Raw genomic sequence first — 17,572 nt, forward strand, 5'->3', positions numbered from 1 at the left:
AGGGTTAGGGGGTTAGAGGGTTAGGGTTAGAGGGTCAGGTAACCCATCCAGGGTTAGGGTTAGAGGGTTAGGGGGTTAGAGGGTTAGAGGGTTGAGGGTTAGGGGGTTAGAGGGTTGAGGGTTAGGGGGTTAGAGGGTTAGAGGGTTAGGGGGTTAGAGGGGTTAGAGGGTTAGGGGGTTAGAGGGTTAGAGGGTTGAGGGTTAGGGGGTTAGGGGGTTAGAGGGGTTAGAGGGTTAGGGGGTTAGGGGGTTAGGGTTAGGGGGTTAGAGGGGTTAGAGGGTTAGAGGGTTAGAGGGTTAGGGTAACCCATCCAGGGTTAGGGTTAGAGGGTTAGGGGGTTAGAGGGTTAGGGTTAGAGGGTTAGAGGGTTAGAGGGTTGAGGGTTAGGGGGTTAGAGGGTTAGGGTAACCCATCCAGGGTTAGGGTTAGAGGGTTAGGGGGTTAGAGGGTTAGGGTAACCCATCCAGGGTTAGGGTTAGAGGGTTAGGGGGTTAGAGGGTTAGGGTTAGAGGGTTAGGGTTAGAGGGTTAGAGGGTTGAGGGTTAGGGGGTTAGAGGGTTAGGGTAACCCATCCAGGGGAGCAGAACAGAGTGAAGCTGGCCTCGTGCATCATGCAGACAGGAAGTGACTTGTTGTTCACGCTGACGGCAGCAAGTTTAAATCTTCAGCATCGTTCCTCTGATCAGGCACGTTTTAGAAACAAGGAAGAAAATCCACCGGCCGTTCATCTTCAAACTTTATGCAAATTTTCTTCATATTGCCTGTTACTGTCTGTCTCTGTTCTCTCCTGCAGAAAGTCTCCTCTGAGTCTGGTTCTGCAGGTTTTCCTTCCTCTGAGTCTGGTTCTGCAGGTTGTCCCTCCTCTGAGTCTGGTTCTGCAGGTTTTCCTTCCTCTGAGTCTGGTTCTGCAGGTTGTCCCTCCTCTGAGTCTGGTTCTGCAGGTTGTCCCTCCTCTGAGTCTGGTTCTGCAGGTTTTCCCTCCTCTGAGTCTGGTTCTGCAGGTTGTCCCTCCTCTGAGTCTGGTTCTGCAGGTTGTCCCTCCTCTGAGTCTGGTTCTGCAGGTTGTCCCTCCTCTGAGTCTGGTTCTGCAGGTTTTCCCTCCTCTGAGTCTGGTTCTGCAGGTTGTCCCTCCTCTGAGTCTGGTTCTGCAGGTTTTCCCCTCCTCTGAGTCTGGTTCTGCAGGTTGTCCCTCCTCTGAGTCTGGTTCTGCAGGTTTTCCTTCCTCTGAGTCTGATTCTGCAGGTTGTCCCTCCTCTGAGTCTGGTTCTGCAGGTTGTCCCTCCTCTGAGTCTGGTTCTGACAGCAGTGGCAGTAGGAGGACAGAGTGATGGTGTCAGAGGAAGTCAGTAGTGAGCTGAGTGATCGATGACAGAACTTTGGACTGTAGAAATCATAGAACTGAATTGAGTTCCAGAGGGACCATTGGACCTGATCCTCGTTTCCTCTGAAAGCAGTGAGCCGTCCTCACCAGAGCGCCGCTACAGGAACTGTGGCTCCATTTCACCTTTCAGTAGGAAGCCGGGCTGTTTGGTTCCTCCGATGATCCTCTGGAGCAGAAGATCTTCAGGCTGTGATTTAATTAGAGAAAAGCTCCTTTAACGCTCAGTCATCAGTCCTCATCACTAGCTGTGTGTGTTCAGAGAGAAATATCTTCACATTCAACTTCTGAAAGTGCTTTTAGGAACAAAATAGGGATTCGTGAGCTCCACAGGTCTTTGCTGTCCTTTTACACGTCTTTGGAATCCGCCTCCACAAACAGTCAAGCAAACCAGCATCTGATTTCAAATCACTTTATTTCTTTTACTAATGTGAACTTGAGATTATTCCCTCAGGAGAAACATCCAGGACAGCAGTGAGGAGAAGCATTGTTAATACACAGGAGGTGGATTAAGGCAGCCATCAGTGGTTTCGTGTCATTAAACAAAAGTAAAAACCCGAGGTCGTATAATCAATTAAGGCAATAATCATTAGACAGCTCAGTTAGCACAGTGTGAACTCACTCCATCACTACATGGCAGGACCATTGACATGACTACTCAGGTTTTTATCAATGTTTTACACATTTGGACAAATATGGCAAAATAAACAGGAAATGTTCAGTGTGACGGAAATGAACATGGAAAATGGTTTTAACTGACATACAAAGTTAATGATTGTCATTTCTTATCTCAAAGAAATCAAATCATGCAGGGACGATGCAAACACACACATCTTAAATGAAACACACACATCTTAAATGAAACACACACATGCGGTGATGTTTCCATGTATAAAGAACACCCCAGCACCTCACTGTTTATGTATTCTGCAGGATCACGCTCCTTCACAAAATATACTCCAACATTGTAATGTGAAAGTTATTTTGGTTCTTTCTTTGTACGAACTAAAAACTGCTATTCCAACTGCAACCTGTGGGTGGCAGTGCAGACTGGTGGTGTATGAGGACACAGGACGAGAGGAGGGAAGAGACACTGACCCTAAACCTGTTTCTTAAGGCGCCGTCCCTCCTCGCTGTTCGTCCCGGGGCGGCTTTTCACATGGTGGCACGGAAAGAACCACGACCGCCGGCTACGGTTCCGCTCCCCCTCCGTTGAGGTACCGAGCACTGAGGAAGGGTCTGGGAGGAGGAGCTACAACGCAGCCGTCTGCTGATTGGTCAGTGAATATTTAAATATTTCATCGCCGTAAACCTTCTGTTGTTGTTTACATTCAGCGCTTTGCTCACTGGTTGATTTGTTTACTGCTTTATTGAAACGTCAGCGCGACACAACGAGCTGCAGACACTCCTAACAGGAGGCGGAGCTTCAGCAGGAGCTGCTCCTCTCAGTAACAGGAGGCGGAGCTTCAGCAGGAGGCGGGGCTTCAGCAGGAGCTGCTCCTCTCAGTATCAGGAAGCGGGGCTTCAGCAGGAGGCGGGGCTTCAGCAGGAGCTCCTCCTCTCAGTAACAGGAGGGGGGGGGGGGGCTTCAGCAGGAGGCGGGGCTTCAGCAGGAGGCGGGGCTTCAGCAGGAGCTCCTCCTCTCAGTAACAGGAGGGGGGGGGCTTCAGCAGGAGGCGGGGCTTCCGCAGGAGGCGGGGCTTCAGCAGGAGGCGGGGCTTCAGCAGGAGCTCCTCCTCTCAGTAACAGGAGGCGGAGCTTCAGCAGGAGCTACTCCTCTCAGTAACAGGAGGCGGAGCTTCAGCAGGAGGCGGGGCTTCAGCAGGAGCTGCTCCTCTCAGTATCAGGAGGCGGGGCTTCAGCAGGAGCTCCTCCTCTCAGTAACAGGAGGGGGGGGCTTCAGCAGGAGGCGGGGCTTCAGCAGGAGCTGCTCCTCTCAGTAACAGGAGGGGGGGGGCTTCAGCAGGAGGCGGGGCTTCAGCAGGAGCTCCTCCTCTCAGTAACAGGAGGGGGGGGGGGGCTTCAGCAGGAGGCGGGGCTTCAGCAGGAGCTGCTCCTCTCAGTATCAGGAAACGGGGCTTCAGCAGGAGGCGGGGCTTCCGCAGGAGCTCCTCCTCTCAGTAACAGGAGGGGGGGGGCTTCAGCAGGAGCTCCTCCTCTCAGTAACAGGAGGCGGAGCTTCAGCAGGAGCTCCTCCTCTCAGTAACAGGAGGCGGAGCTTCAGCAGGAGCTCCTCCTCTCAGTAACAGGAGGCGGAGCTTCAGTAGGAGCTCCTCCTCTCAGTAACAGGAGGCGGAGCTTCAGCAGGAGGCGGGGCTTCAGCAGGAGCTGCTCCTCTCAGTAACAGGAGGAGGGGGGGCTTCAGCAGGAGGCGGAGCTTCAGCAGGAGGCGGGGCTTCAGCAGGAGCTCCTCCTCTCAATAACAGGAGGCGGAGCTTCAGCAGGAGGCGGGGCTTCAGCAGGAGCTCCTCCTCTCAGTAACAGGAGGCGGAGCTTCAGCAGGAGCTGGACGCTGCTGTTCACAAGGAGAAAGTTTTCACTGTGTCACAGAGAACGAGGCTCGTGACCACTTCTGTGTTCTTCACTCAACGCGCCCCGGCGTCGTTCACAACCCCGCCTACATTTTAACCGTCCTGTCTGCGGGGGGGGGGGGGGGGCGCCACAGAGTTGGGTCTGGGTGTGCTTTGCCGTACCGTACAGTACCCTCCCGCTCTGACCCGAACTGCAGCTTTATTGACCTCTAACATCACATCTTCCTTCTTGTTTTCCACCAGCAGTCCAACCAGATGGACGAATGTGAGAAAGTAGATAGATAAGCCAGAAAAAAAAGAAAACTCTTTACTTAGGATGAAATGAAGCATGTAAACAATAACTGACCTTTGGCCTCTTGTGGTCAAATCTCACCACTGCACCGCTCACTGAGGCCGTTTCCTACACACTGTGTCACTGCTGAACACAGTCCTGGTCACCAGAGTGTGTGTGTGTGTGTGTGTGTGTGTGTGTGTGTGTGTGTGTGTGTGTGTGTGTGTGTGTGTGTGTGTGTGTGTGTGTGTGTGTGTGTGTGTGTTCTGAACACACTGCCCTCCAGTGGGTGACCAGTGGAACAAAAATGAAATGAAGTCAAGCTCGTCATGCAGCGTCTGCTCACACACGTTGGATTTGGGAAAAACAAATCTTCGTACTTCAGAACCTTCTGATGGGGTCACAGGGGCGTCAAACCCGAGGCCCGTGGGCCAAAACCGGCCCGAAAGAGGTTCTGATCCGGCCAAAGCACCAATGGTCATCTTTTAATTAAAAAGTGAGATTTCTTAGTAAATGAATTGAGAGGAGCTTCTATCAGATTAGCCTCAAAGCCTCAGGCTCGGGGTGCGTCTGTAAAAACTCCCATGATGCAACAGCTACAGACGTTGATGGGACATTTCACAAAGTGGCTCAATATTGAGATTGTAGTCATTTTCATTAAGTGTTTTAATCATTTGAATCAGGTATACTCTGCACCTCAACAGATTGAAACCATAAAGTTTAAAGTGAAAGGTTATTTATGGTTCTACTTTACCGGTCCGGCCCAGTCCAGATGAAATCAAGCTGCAGTAGCACGTGTTGGACACCCTGCATCGTATAGAAACTGTCAGAAGAGATCTTCAGTTTTTACTCTTTACCAATGAGAGAAAAGCTCTTTGAATCCTCGTCAGGTTGCTGGTTCACCTCACCGTGTCTCCTTAGTCTCCCCCCGTGTCCAAACGCCACCTCAGCAGTTCTTAGGAAAGGAAAGGAGCCCGAATCAAACTCAAGATGCTGCAATCAAGAAAAGACTGCAATGCTACCGGGGATGTGGTCTTCCTGTTTCTATGGCCATGACACAGACCGGTACTCTATTATCCTGTTTCCATGGCCATGACACAGACCGGTACTCTATTATCCTGTTTCCATGGCCATGACACAGACCGGTACTCTATTATCCTGTTTCTATGGCCATGACACAGACCGGTACTCTATTATCCTGTTTCCATGGCCATGACACAGACCGGTACTCTATTATCCTGTTTCCATGGCCATGACACAGACCGGTACTCTATTATCCTGTTTCTATGGCCATGACACAGACCGGTACTCTATTATCCTGTTTCTATGGCCATGACACAGACCGGTACTCTATTATCCTGTTTCTATGGCCATGACACAGACCGGTACTCTATTATCCTGTTTCCATGGCCATGACACAGACCGGTACTCTATTATCCTGTTTCCATGGCCATGACACACACTGGTACTCTATTGTTCTATTATTGTTGCACAGCAGACTGAGGCAGTGAGGCGGGACCCGTTTGACCCCCTGATCTAAACCCACCAAACAAGGTGTGTTCTTGAGCGTTTTGGGGGAAATGTAACGTAGAATTTAAAGATTTCCAACAAAATGACCCCACAAATGCATCTGATCCAAGTTTTGAAGGCAGAAACCAACCAGAACACAGAGGAGAAGTACGGGACCCAAAAGAACCGAAGCACAAGCATGAACACGACCTGAAATGTAGAAGGCTCCTCCCTCCCTCCGCCCTCCAGTCCAACAGCAGAATCTACACCACCCTTCACTCTCAGCTCCGCCTCTGAGCACCAAGCAGTCCAGCTGCTCAGAGGACCTCCGGCAGCGGAGCTACAGCTAACGCAGAGCCTCTGGAACCTTCTGGAATGAAAAGCCTTTCAGGTGATGAACGTCCGTCGGTCCTGTTGGCAGGCGTCCAGCTCATTCAGGCCGGTTGCGGCGCCGGAGGCCGGACGCCGGCTGCTCCGCTCCCACCTCCTCAATGTTCGTGTCGCGAGAGTCTTCGTTCTCCGATCCTTCGTCTTCCTCCTCTTCGTCCGCCTCTATGTCCTCGTCTTCTTCTGCCTCCCCGTCGGACTCGTCTGGTCTCTCCTCCTTCACGTCTCCGTGACCTTTCACGTCTCCGTGACCTTTCACGTCTCCGTGACCTTTCACCTCGCCGGGACCTTTCACCTCGCCGTGACCTTTCACCTCGCCGTGACCTTTCACCTCGCCGGGACCTTTCACCTCGCCGGGACCTTTCACCTCGCCGTGACCTTTCACCTCATCCTGGACCTTCTCGGGAGCTTTGAGTGTCTCTGCAGACGGAGGTTCCTCCGTCGTCGAGGTGTCGTTGGCCCCGAGAGACTCGATCAGGTCGTCAAGGTTACGCTCGCAGGAAGCGTCTGAAACACAGAAAAGCATTGATCAGCGGAACATTTTCATCTTAGTCAAAACCTGGAGAAGTTTGATGCGACATCGAGTGAAAACACATTATTTCTGTGTTTTAGTTGGAAAAAAGATTTTTCTGAACCTGCAGCTCCAGAACCAGACGGACTCGTCAGCTCCTCTGGATGAAGCTTTGATCCGTTAACAAACGTTCTCTTTTCTTTTTAATTTCATTTCCACACTGACGCTCAAATCTGTTCAAACAGCCTGGAGGAAGGCAGCGGCTGACCAATGGACTGACCAGTGGACTGACCAATGGACTGACCAATGGACTGACCAGTGGACTGACCAGTGGACTGACCAGTGGACTGACCAGTGGACAAAATGGCTTTAACTACTCCGAACTTAAAATAATCCTGGGACAAACAGTCAACCAGAATAAATGAACTCGTTCGTGTAGCTTCTTTCAGGAAAAGAGAAAATTGGAAAACGGTAAAAAGAAGAAAAAATGAAGAAAAGAAAAAAAGAAAAATTGTGAGCGAAGCTCAAACTGCCTTAAGCAGCGGTCCTCGGCCTCCATAAAGGACTGCTCTGTTATCGTCTGTCTTTCTCTTTCTTCATCTCTTCTTTCTGCCATTCTATCAGTTCTTGAAGCTGAAGCACTTTGGGTACCAGGACGTTTGGGTACCAGAACGTTTGGGTCCAGTGAACGTTTGGGTACCAGGACGTTTGGTTACCAGGACGTTTGGGTACCAGAACGTTTGGGTACCAGGACGTTTGGGTACCAGAACGTTTGGGTCCAGTGAACGTTTGGGTACCAGGACGTTTGGTTACCAGGACGTTTGGGTACCAGAACGTTTGGGTACCAGGACGTTTGGGTACCAGAACGTTTGGGTCCAGTGAACGTTTGGGTACCAGGACGTTTGGTTACCAGGACGTTTGGGTACCAGGACGTTTGGGTCCAGTGAACGTTTGGGTACCAGGACGTTTGGGTACCAGGACGTTTGGGTACCAGGACGTTTGGGTACCAGAACGTTTGGGTACCAGGACGTTTGGGTACCAGGACGTTTGGGTACCAGGACGTTTGGGTCCAGTGAACGTTTACGTACCAGGACATTTGAGTACCAGGACGTTTGGGTCCAGTGAACGTTTGGGTACCAGGACGTTTGGGTACCAGGACGTTTGGGTACCAGGACGTTTGGGTCCAGTGAACGTTTGCGTACCAGGACGTTTGAGTACCAGAACGTTTGGGTACCAGGACGTTTGGGTCCAGTGGACGTTTGGGTACCAGGACGTTTGGGTACCAGGACGTTTGGGTACCAGGACGTTTGGTTACCAGAACGTTTGGGTACCAGGAAGTTTGGGTCCAGTGAACGTTTGGGTACCAGGACGTTTGGGTACCAGGACGTTTGGTTACCAGAACGTTTGGGTACCAGGAAGTTTGGGTCCAGTGAACGTTTGGGTACCAGGACGTTTGGGTACCAGGACGTTTGGTTACCAGGATGTTTGGGTACCAGGACGTTTGGGTACCAGGACGTTTGGGTCCAGTGAACGTTTGGGTACCAGGACGTTTCGGTACCAGAACATTTGGGTACCAGGACGTTTGGGTTTGAAGCAATGAACCTTTAATCCAGGAACCCTTCACTGAATAAAATCATCAGGAGAAAAATGCTTTCTCATGAAATAATGAAGGAATCTTGGAGTCGGTGTCATGTTACGTTATCGATCAGTGATTACATTTTGGGTTTCATTACTTTTGTTTGATTACATTTTGGGTTTCATAACTTTTCTAAAGCGTTCGGGGTGGTGGTTCCATATCAGGCTCTCAGGGCATCAGTGGGTCTTCAGGTGTGTGAAGGGAACTTCCAGCAGGCAGATTAAATGTATGTGATCATATGAGTGTCTAAGACGTCTGTCTGCTGCTCTCTCTAGATGTCTGTCTGCTGCTCTCTCTCTCTCTAGATGTCTGTCTGCTGCTCTCTCTCTCTAGATGTCTGTCTGCTGCTCTCTGTAGACATATGTCTGCTGCTCTCTCTAGACATGTCTGCTGCTCTCTCTCTCTAGATGTCTATCTGCTGCTCTCTCTCTCTAGATGTCTGTCTGCTGCTCTCTCTAGACATATGTCTGCTGCTCTCTCTAGACATGTCTGCTGCTCTCTCTCTCTAGATGTCTATCTGCTGCTCTCTCTCTCTAGATGTCTGTCTGCTGCTCTCTCTAGACATCTGTCTGCTGCTCTCTCTCTCTAGATGTCTATCTGCTGCTCTCTCTCTCTCTAGATGTCTGTCTGCTGCTCTCTCTAGACATCTGTCTGCTGCTCTCTAGATGTCTATCTGCTGCTCTCTCTACGATGTTTGTCTGCTGCTCTCTCTCTCTAGACATCTGTCTGCTTCTCTCTCTCTCTAGATGTCTATCTGCTGCTCTCTCTCTCTAGATGTCTGTCTGCTGCTCTCTCTAGACATCTGTCTGCTGCTCTCTCTCTCTAGATGTCTATCTGCTGCTCTCTCTCTCTCTAGATGTCTGTCTGCTGCTCTCTCTAGACATCTGTCTGCTGCTCTCTAGATGCCTATCTGCTGCTCTCTCTACGATGTTTGTCTGCTGCTCTCTCTCTCTCTAGACGTCTGTCTGCTTCTCTCTCTCTCTAGACGTCTGTCTGCTGCTCTCTCTCTCTAGACATCTGTCTGCTGCTCTCTCTCTCTCTGTCTGCTGCTCTCTCTCTCTGGCACATAGACTGAGCTCCACTCTTCAACCTGACTCCCAGCAAATATTGTTTTTTTCTTTTGTAAATCAGATGCAAAACGTGTGTGTAGACCTCATTTCATCACAGCAACACACACACACACACACACACACACACACACACACACACACACACACACCATGGATATTGAGAGGAGGGCAGTCCATCCCTCTCTTCTTCATCAGGTAGCGGATGGTCTGCAGCTGCGACATGATCTCGTTCTTCTGATCCTGAGCCACCGACTTCACGCTGAGGAAACACAGACTTTCACCATCATATTGATCAGGAGGTGGAGGGAGACTTTCACCATCATATTGATCAGGAGGTGGAGGGAGACTTTCACCATCATATTGATCAGGAGGTGGAGGGAGACTTTCACCATCATATTGATCAGGAGGTGGAGGGAGACTTTCACCATCACCCACTCGTTACTACCAGCAGTAATTCCTGTCATTGCTGCTCGCAGGTTTCAAAAATAAATGAAGCTAAAGAATAAGTTGAGTTTAAACTACCGTTTCCTTTCCAGAGCTTCCTGTGACCTGACGCCTATCAGGAGGCTGCATGGAGAGAAGGAACTCATTGGTTCTCCCAGAGCCTCCAGAATGTAGTTCTACACTGTCAACACCATGGCGTGGGCTGATGTTTGACTTCTTTTATTTATTGCTTCAATTTGACTGAACAAAGTTGTAATTCAGTTGTAAAGCTTTAAGTTTTGATCAAATCTAGAAGCTCTTTGACTTGCAGGTGATGCTGTGTGACGGGTGGAGGAGTGGGCGGACTGACCAGTTGGTGAGCGGGTCCAGCTGCGTGAGGATGGAGTTGAGCATTCTCTCCGTCTGCGCCAGCCGCTGCTCCAACTCGTTCAACTGGTTTTCTGCACAAACATACAAACCACATTTAGAAAGGAAAGACCAGAGCGCGCCGTGGCTGCACGCCGCGGCTGCACGCCAGCGACCGCAGAGCAAACAGATATGTAAAACACATTTAGAAAGGAAAGACCAGAGCACGCCGCGGCTGCACGCCGTGGCTGCACGCCGCGGCTGCACGCCAGCGACCGCAGAGCAAACATATATGTAAAACACATTTAGAAAGGAAAGACCAGAGCACGCCGTGGCTGCACACCAGCGACCGCTGAGCAAACATACATGTAAAACACATTTAGAAAGGAAAGACCAGAGCACGCCGTGGCTGCACACCAGCGACCGCTGAGCAAACATACATGTAAAACACACACACCTGCCTCCATTGATTTCTTGGCTCCTTTAGCAGATTTGTCCTTCTGCGTCTTGTCGTCTGCAGACTTGATCTGTGCGTTTTAAAAAGAGATGCATCATGTCGTGCGAGGAACTTCAAAATGAGCAGACATCTTCCATGTGTGTTTGCTCACCTTCAGAAACTTGTAGGCGGCGAACACGCCGACCCCGATGGCGTACAGCGGCATGAGCGTGAACACGTAGCCCTTGTTGTTGCTGGATTTGTACTTGTCGCTCTTCAGCTCCTGCTCCATGCGCTGCTTCATCTGCTGGATGTTCTCGGGGGTCTGGTGGGAGCCGGGGGCGTTCATGTTGACGGGCTGACCTCTGACCCCTCCTGGGCCCGGACCTGCAGCCCCAAACACCACGCAGTGAAACACTGGCACTGACCCCACCCACCAGTCGCCAGACATTATGCCGCTAACATATGATGTGATCATATCAGTGAATTACAGCAAAACACGGAGGGATTTCTCTCTGTTGATCAAGTGTTTGATCGGTTGTTTGCTGATTGTGATTCTGAGGACGAGGAGTGGTCAGCCAGCAGGGCGGAGTGACATGATGAACCTGAAGGTTTCAAACTCATGTCAACAGCATGTCAACAGCATGCTGCTGCTGCTGCTGCTGCTGCTGCTGCTGCTGCTGCTGCTACGCTGCTGCTGCTGCTGCTACTGCTGCTGCTGCTGCTACGCTGCTACGCTGCTGCTGCTGCTGCTGCTGCTGCTGCTGCTGCTGCTGCTGCTGCACACCACAGCCTGTGGAACGGGCTGTTCTGCACATGCTCAGTGCAGCCAATCAGAACAAAGTTTCCTCGATGATGTCATGCCTTCCAGTCCATACTCTCTAGGACTTGGTAGCTTTATTTTGATAGTCACCAAAATAACAATCCCACTTGCTAGTTTTATTTTGACAGTCACCGTAATAACAATCCAACTTGGTGGTCTGTCCACTAGAATGTCCGTGTTCTCCCCGTGGTAATGTTTATATTGTTCTCTGGTGTGTGTGTGTGTGTGTGTGTGTGTGTGTGTGTGTGTGTGTGTGTGTGTGTGTGTGTGTGTGTGTGTGTGTGTGTGTGTGTGTGTGTGTGTGTGTGTGTGTGTGTGTGTGTGTGTGCTTTCAGTACTAAAACTAAGAGCACTATTGGACCAAAATGAAACGTTCAGTCTTGCTGGTTCTTCAGTAGAACACGGACGTCGTCTTCAAAACTTCTCTGAAAACGAAAATGTAATCCGACACTTATCCAGATGCAAAGTCACGTACACCAGGTCCTGAACCCTAACCCAGACGGATTAATGAATTTAAAACCTTTTACTTTTATGAAAAGTGTCATATAAATGAAATGCGATCAATGGATTAATATTGATGCGTTTCGTGTTTTATTTAGTTCCACTTTGTACCGTTGTCTATGACGAGCGCTGGCGTTGGAGCGCCATGTCTCCACGGAGCTGATATTTACTAAACGGGGACAGTTCTCTGCATTGATACATAACGGTATCTACGAGTCTCTGCTAATGATCATTTCTAGTAACTCCGCCCACAGTTGAGATTTCAGCCACATTTACAGGTATTTCCTCTCTACGGTTACAATCAGAATCCTGGAGGAAAAAACATGACGTCACCAATTGTGAGGTAAATCTCCGGCTCCACTCAGAGATCTTCTACAGTGCAGGCTGCTCGGTGGGGCAGCGGTTCGCGCTCTCGCCTCACAGCGAGAAGGTCCTTGGTTCAAACATGGCCCAGGGCCTTTCTGCGTGGAGTTTGAATGTTCTCAAAGTTTGCAAAGAAACATGCCGACCAGGATCATGGATCAGAAATCTCTGCAGGTTGGATTGGAAATTTCTGATCTGTGAATTACCTTGATATCAGAACCTGATCCCGGATCGGATCGGCCCCATCCCTACAAACCAGGAGCCGGTTCAGGCAAGGTGGGCAGATGATTCTCTTGCCCGAGCAAAGCCCCGGACGGGGGGGGGGGGGGGGGGCAGTCCTTAATGTGGAGCCCTGTGCTGGGCATCATATCTTTCTATGAACTCCGTGATGGCCGGAGTTATTTCCTCCTGCCTTTGTGTTCATAAGGAGTAACACTGCTGCTCTGCTCCGCTCGCTCACCACGTATATGTGGCTGTATGACACGTACAGGACACGCAAGTCGTCACGTGACCAGATCACGTGATCAGTCAAATTACAGCCCTTGGATTAGAAAATCCTGTTTTATCATATCGCCATTTTATCGCAAATGCAATTAATCGTTCAGCCCCACCGGGTATGTGTGAACATGGCCTTAGAAAACCTCTGTGGGTGCGTTCAAAGAGTCCCTCCTATCTCCTAACAGTCCCTCCTATCTCCTAACAGTCCCTCCTATCTCCTAATTCTGCCTCCTATCTCCTAACAGTCCCTCCTATCTCCTAATTCTGCCTCCTATCTCCTAACAGTCCCTCCTATCTCCTAATTCTGCCTCCTAACAGTCCCTCCTATCTCCTAATTCTGCCTCCTATCTCCTAATTCTGCCTCCTATCTCCTAACAGTCGCTCCTATCTCCTAATTCTGCCTCCTATCTCCTAATTCTGCCTCCTATCTCCTAACAGTCGCTCCTATCTCCTTTCCTATCCACTTCTCCTTAACCCCAAAACTGTTTAAGTGGCGGCCATGATAAGGAGCCTTGGAATTCTCACTAAGCTAAGGAAAGGAGGCTCAATGCTTCCTTTAGAACCTCCTTTAGCCTAGGAACCACTGATGCTTCCTTTAGAACCTCCTTTAGCCTAGGAACCACTGATACTTCCTTTAGAACCTCCTTTAGCCTAGGAACCACTGATGCTTCCTTTAGAACCTCCTTTAGCCTAGGAACCACTGATACTTCCTTTAGAACCTCCTTTAGCCTAGGAACCACTGATACTTCCTTGAGAACCTCCTTTAGCCTAGGAACCACTGATACTTCCTTTAGAACCTCCTTTAGCCTAGGAACCACTGATACTTCCTTGAGAACCTCCTTTAGCCTAGGAACCACTGATGCTTCCTTTAGAACCTCCTTTAGCCTAGGAACCACTGATACTTCCTTGAGAACCTCCTTTAGCCTAGGAACCACTGATACTTCCTTTAGAACCTCCTTTAGCTTAGGAACCACTGATACTTCCTTTAGAACCTCCTTTAGCTTAGGAACCAATGATACTTCCTTTAGAACCTCCTTTAGCTTAGGAACCACTGATGTTTAGAACCTCCTTTAGCTTAGGAACCACTGATGCTTCCTTTAGAACCCCCTTTAGCCTAGGAACCACTGATGCTTCCTTTAGAACCTCCTTTAGCCTAGGAACCACTGATGCTTCCTTTAGAACCTCCTTTAGCCTAGGAACCACTGATGCTTCCTTTTAAAGGAACCCGCTCATCGGAGCGTTCAGGGAAAAAAAAGGAGTAGATCATGTAAGTTACCAAAGCAATAATCTGCCTAGAACCACTTGAAATCATCTAGAACCCAGATCCCAACTAGGAATGTTCTGGATGTTGTAGAACCGACACAGTAAAGTCCAGGTTTAGTGCAGCCTGTTCTCACTCTGATTGGTTCTTTATTCACCTGCCAGCCGGTTCCCTTTAGTTCCTCTGTTCCTGTCATTACATTCCAACCTGAGATATTTGACATTAGATCAGAGGTTAGAACCTCAGGAGAACGTGAGAGGAACCACCTTTATACTACTTTGATCACATTTCTACTTGTTTTACCACGACAGACGTCACTGACCTTCACCACCGTCTGATTATTACTACGCCACCTAGTGGAAGTGTGGGCTGATTGTCACAACGTGATCTCCTTTACTAACTCCTTTAGGAAGCCTCCTAACTCCTTTAGGAAGCCTCCTAACACCTTTCCTTAACTCCTTTAGGAAGCCTCCTAACTCCTTTAGGAAGCCTCCTAACACCTTTCCTTAACTCCTTTAGGAATCCTCCTAACTCCTTTCCTTAACTCCTTTAGGAAGCCTCCTAACTCCTTTAGGAAGCCTCCTAACTCCTTTCCTTAACTCCTTTAGGAATCCTCCTAACTCCTTTCCTTAACTCCTTTAGGAAGCCTCCTAACTCCTTTAGGAAGCCTCCTAACTCCTTTCCTAACTCCTTTAGGAAGCCTCCTAACTCCTTTCCTTAACTCCTTTAGGAAGCCTCCTAACTCCTTTAGGAAGCCTCCTAACTCCTTTCCTTAACTCCTTTAGGCAGCCTCCTAACTCCTTTCCTTAACTCCTATAGGAAGCCTCCTAACTCCTTTCCTTAACTCCTTTAGGCAGCCTCCTAACTCCTTTCCTTAACTCCTTTAGAAAGCCTCCTACATCCTTTCCTTAACTCCTACAGGAAGCCTCCTAACTCCTTTCCTAACTCCTTTAGAAAGCCTCCTACCTCCTTTCCTTAACTCCTACAGGAAGCCTCCTAACTCCTTTAGAAAGCCTCCTACCTCCTTTCCTTAACTCCTTTAGAAAGCCTCCTACCTCCTTTCCTTAACTCCTTTAGGAAGCCTCCTACCTCCTTTCCTTAACTCCTATAGGAAGCCTCCTAACTCCTTTCCTTAACTCCTTTAGGAAGCCTCCTAACTCCTTTCCTAACTCCTTTAGGAAGCCTCCTAACTCCTTTCCTTAACTCCTTTAGGAAGCCTCCTAACTCCTTTCCTAACTCCTTTAGGAAGCCTCCTAACTCCTTTCCTTAACTCCTTTAGGCAGCCTCCTAACTCCTTTCCTTAACTCCTTTAGGCAGCCTCCTAACTCCTAACTCCCGTGTATCTGTTTGCATCTAAAGAAGGGAGGTGGAGATTTACATCACAATTAGTGATGTAGTGTTTTTTTCAGGATTCTGATTGGCTATCAAGGCTTCGTGCTTCTCGTTACACTGCCCCCTACAGGTCTGGCTGCTCATGGCAGCTCTGAGCCAGGAGGATATGCGGGTCTGTGTTAATGCAGATTGTTTGTAAAGGTAGAGGGAACTATCAGTTTAGTAAAAACCCGGGGACATGTAACCGTAGCCTCAGTATTCACCTCATTCAGCCAAAACATTAACACCACTAGTGACACGCCCACGTGAAGAAACTCGCTCCCACACAGCTGGAGGCGGACATGTCCCACCTTTTCTGGTGTACCGGGGGTCGTATCGAGCCTCCTTGGCCGCGGTTCCTGCGCCCACGCCGAACAGCCTCGGCAGGACCACGAAGGTGAAGAGCACGGCCGTGAAAGCCAGCGCGACCTGTTGTGAAGTGGACAGAACCATCCTGCTTCCAGAGAGCCGCCGAGAGCCGCCGAGAGAAGCCGAGAGAAGCCGAGAGCCGCCGAGAGCCGCCGAGAGCCGCCGAGAGAAGCCGAGAGCAGACACCGCAGGCCCCCGGAGAGGAGACGAGAGGAGAACCGAGCCTGGAGCCGCAGAGAACCGCCAAGCTGTCGGGCTACTGTCCAGGAGACAAACACGACATCTGCCCCTCGAAAGGGAGAGTAAAGAGGAGGGCAAAAGGAGAGTAAAAAGCCCCGAACAGCTGCTACGCTCCACCTCCTGCTCCGCCTGCTCCGCTTCAATAACACCACCAACGCGACAGAACTACTTCCGGGGGGCACACCTCCGCAATAAAGGCATAACGACGCTATCACATCACATCAGACAAAGTATAATTACAATTCTTAAAAATGTAGTCTTTGAAATGAGTGAGGGGAATTCCAGGTCTTCTATCACTTCTTTTATCTCGGTTCACTAAAATGAATCGACTCTTTTGATTATTTTGGCTCCTCAGGTTTTCATCCATCCATCTTCTATAGTATAGAATATACTAGAAGTACATAATAGTATACAATCTATACTACTTGAGCAAGAGTTCAGGGTCGCAGGGCGCTGGAGACGATTATTATGATTATTATGATTAGGATTATTACTAGTATCATTATTAGTAATAGTAGTATTGTGATTATTATTATGATTAATTATTATTTCTAGTAATATTGTTAGTAGTAGTAGTATTAGAATATTATTATGATTATGATTATTATTAGTAGCATCATTATTGTTAGTAGTAGTAGTATTGTGATTATTAATATGATTATTATTAGTAGCATTATTGTTGTTAGTAGTAATAGTATTAGTATTATTAGTATTAGTAGTAGTATTGTGATTATTATTATGATTAATTATTATTTCTAGTATTATTGTTAGTAGTAGTAGTATTATGATTATTATTATGATTATGATTAATATTAGTATTATTAGTAGTAGTATGATTATTATTATTAATAGTAGTATTAGTAATAGTAGTACTACCTCCCTCAAAGCTGTTCTAAAATCACCTGCGTTTGTCTGTTTAACAATAAAAGTGTCGAACTCTGAGCTGATCTTCATGGACGTTGGTCCACAGGAGCTTCAAGTTGGTATTGATCCAGATCAACAGAATTGTTCCTAACTTTCATTTGGCTGTTTGGTACCTGCCTGCCCCGGTGCATTGTGGGAAATGGAGTTTGTGTCCGGCTGCTCCGCTGCGCCGGCAGACACTCGATTATTGCTTTGACATTTTGACCAATGATGTGACTCCATCATCTGCCAGGCTTCTCATCCACGGTTGTTCACACCCCCACATGGGTTCCCCCCCTGACGGATGTCATGATCTCCATCAGGTCTCGTCAGAAGAGGAAGGAACTAGAACAATCCAGAATGTTCATGAGCAGAACTTGGACTGGCCAGAGATGGAACAGACCTGAGAACCAACAGGAAGTTTCTGGAACCAGTTCTGGGTCCACAGGGAAATCTTTCCGGGAATGTTGGGCTCCATTACGGTACATTAATGAAGGGAGGTGTGGTTGTGGGCGATTCATCAGTACCACGAGGAGCATTATGTTTTCAGAGGTTAAGACTTGATGTGTTTCAGTGGTAAACTGATAATGGAGGTGAAGTAATGGACACATTCATGTGTGGATTTATCCAACAGGAAAACTTCCCAAGGTCCCGTTACAGTCCCGCTGGAAGCTCCATGGATTATACCAAACGGACTTTTCTGTCAATGCTTATTTATTTTATT

General features: G+C 48.8%; 1 protein-coding gene across 5 annotated transcripts; it reads right to left on the minus strand.

Moving 5' to 3' along the window:
- Positions 1-1,784: 1,784 nt before the first annotated feature.
- On the minus strand, positions 1,785-16,127 carry LOC308127439 (uncharacterized protein). 5 transcript variants are annotated; one of them, XR_013936507.1, is made up of 8 exons: positions 15,648-16,127; positions 10,692-10,906; positions 10,541-10,610; positions 10,088-10,178; positions 9,444-9,553; positions 5,651-6,584; positions 5,331-5,571; positions 1,785-5,251 (listed from the first exon to the last, which is right to left on the minus strand). XR_013936507.1 is itself a non-coding variant. In XM_080492488.1 (7 exons), exons 1-7 carry the CDS (start codon positions 15,787-15,789, stop codon positions 6,121-6,123), a joined length of 1,092 nt encoding a protein of 363 aa, XP_080348614.1. In that variant the 5' UTR covers positions 15,790-16,067; the 3' UTR covers positions 1,785-6,120. The 5 variants fall into 5 exon arrangements, 3 of the variants coding, with proteins under 3 accessions (XP_080348614.1, XP_080348613.1, XP_080348612.1); XM_080492488.1 differs by having other exon boundaries at positions 1,785-6,419; positions 6,456-6,584; positions 10,692-10,942; positions 15,648-16,067; XR_013936508.1 differs by lacking the exon at positions 5,331-5,571 and having other exon boundaries at positions 5,112-5,136; positions 5,842-6,584; positions 10,692-10,942; positions 15,648-16,067.
- Between the last annotated feature and the right edge of the window lie 1,445 nt (positions 16,128-17,572).

This window comes from Lipophrys pholis (assembly GCF_963383615.2).
Source record: "Lipophrys pholis genome assembly, chromosome: 22".
Lineage (NCBI taxonomy): Eukaryota > Metazoa > Chordata > Actinopteri > Blenniiformes > Blenniidae > Lipophrys > Lipophrys pholis.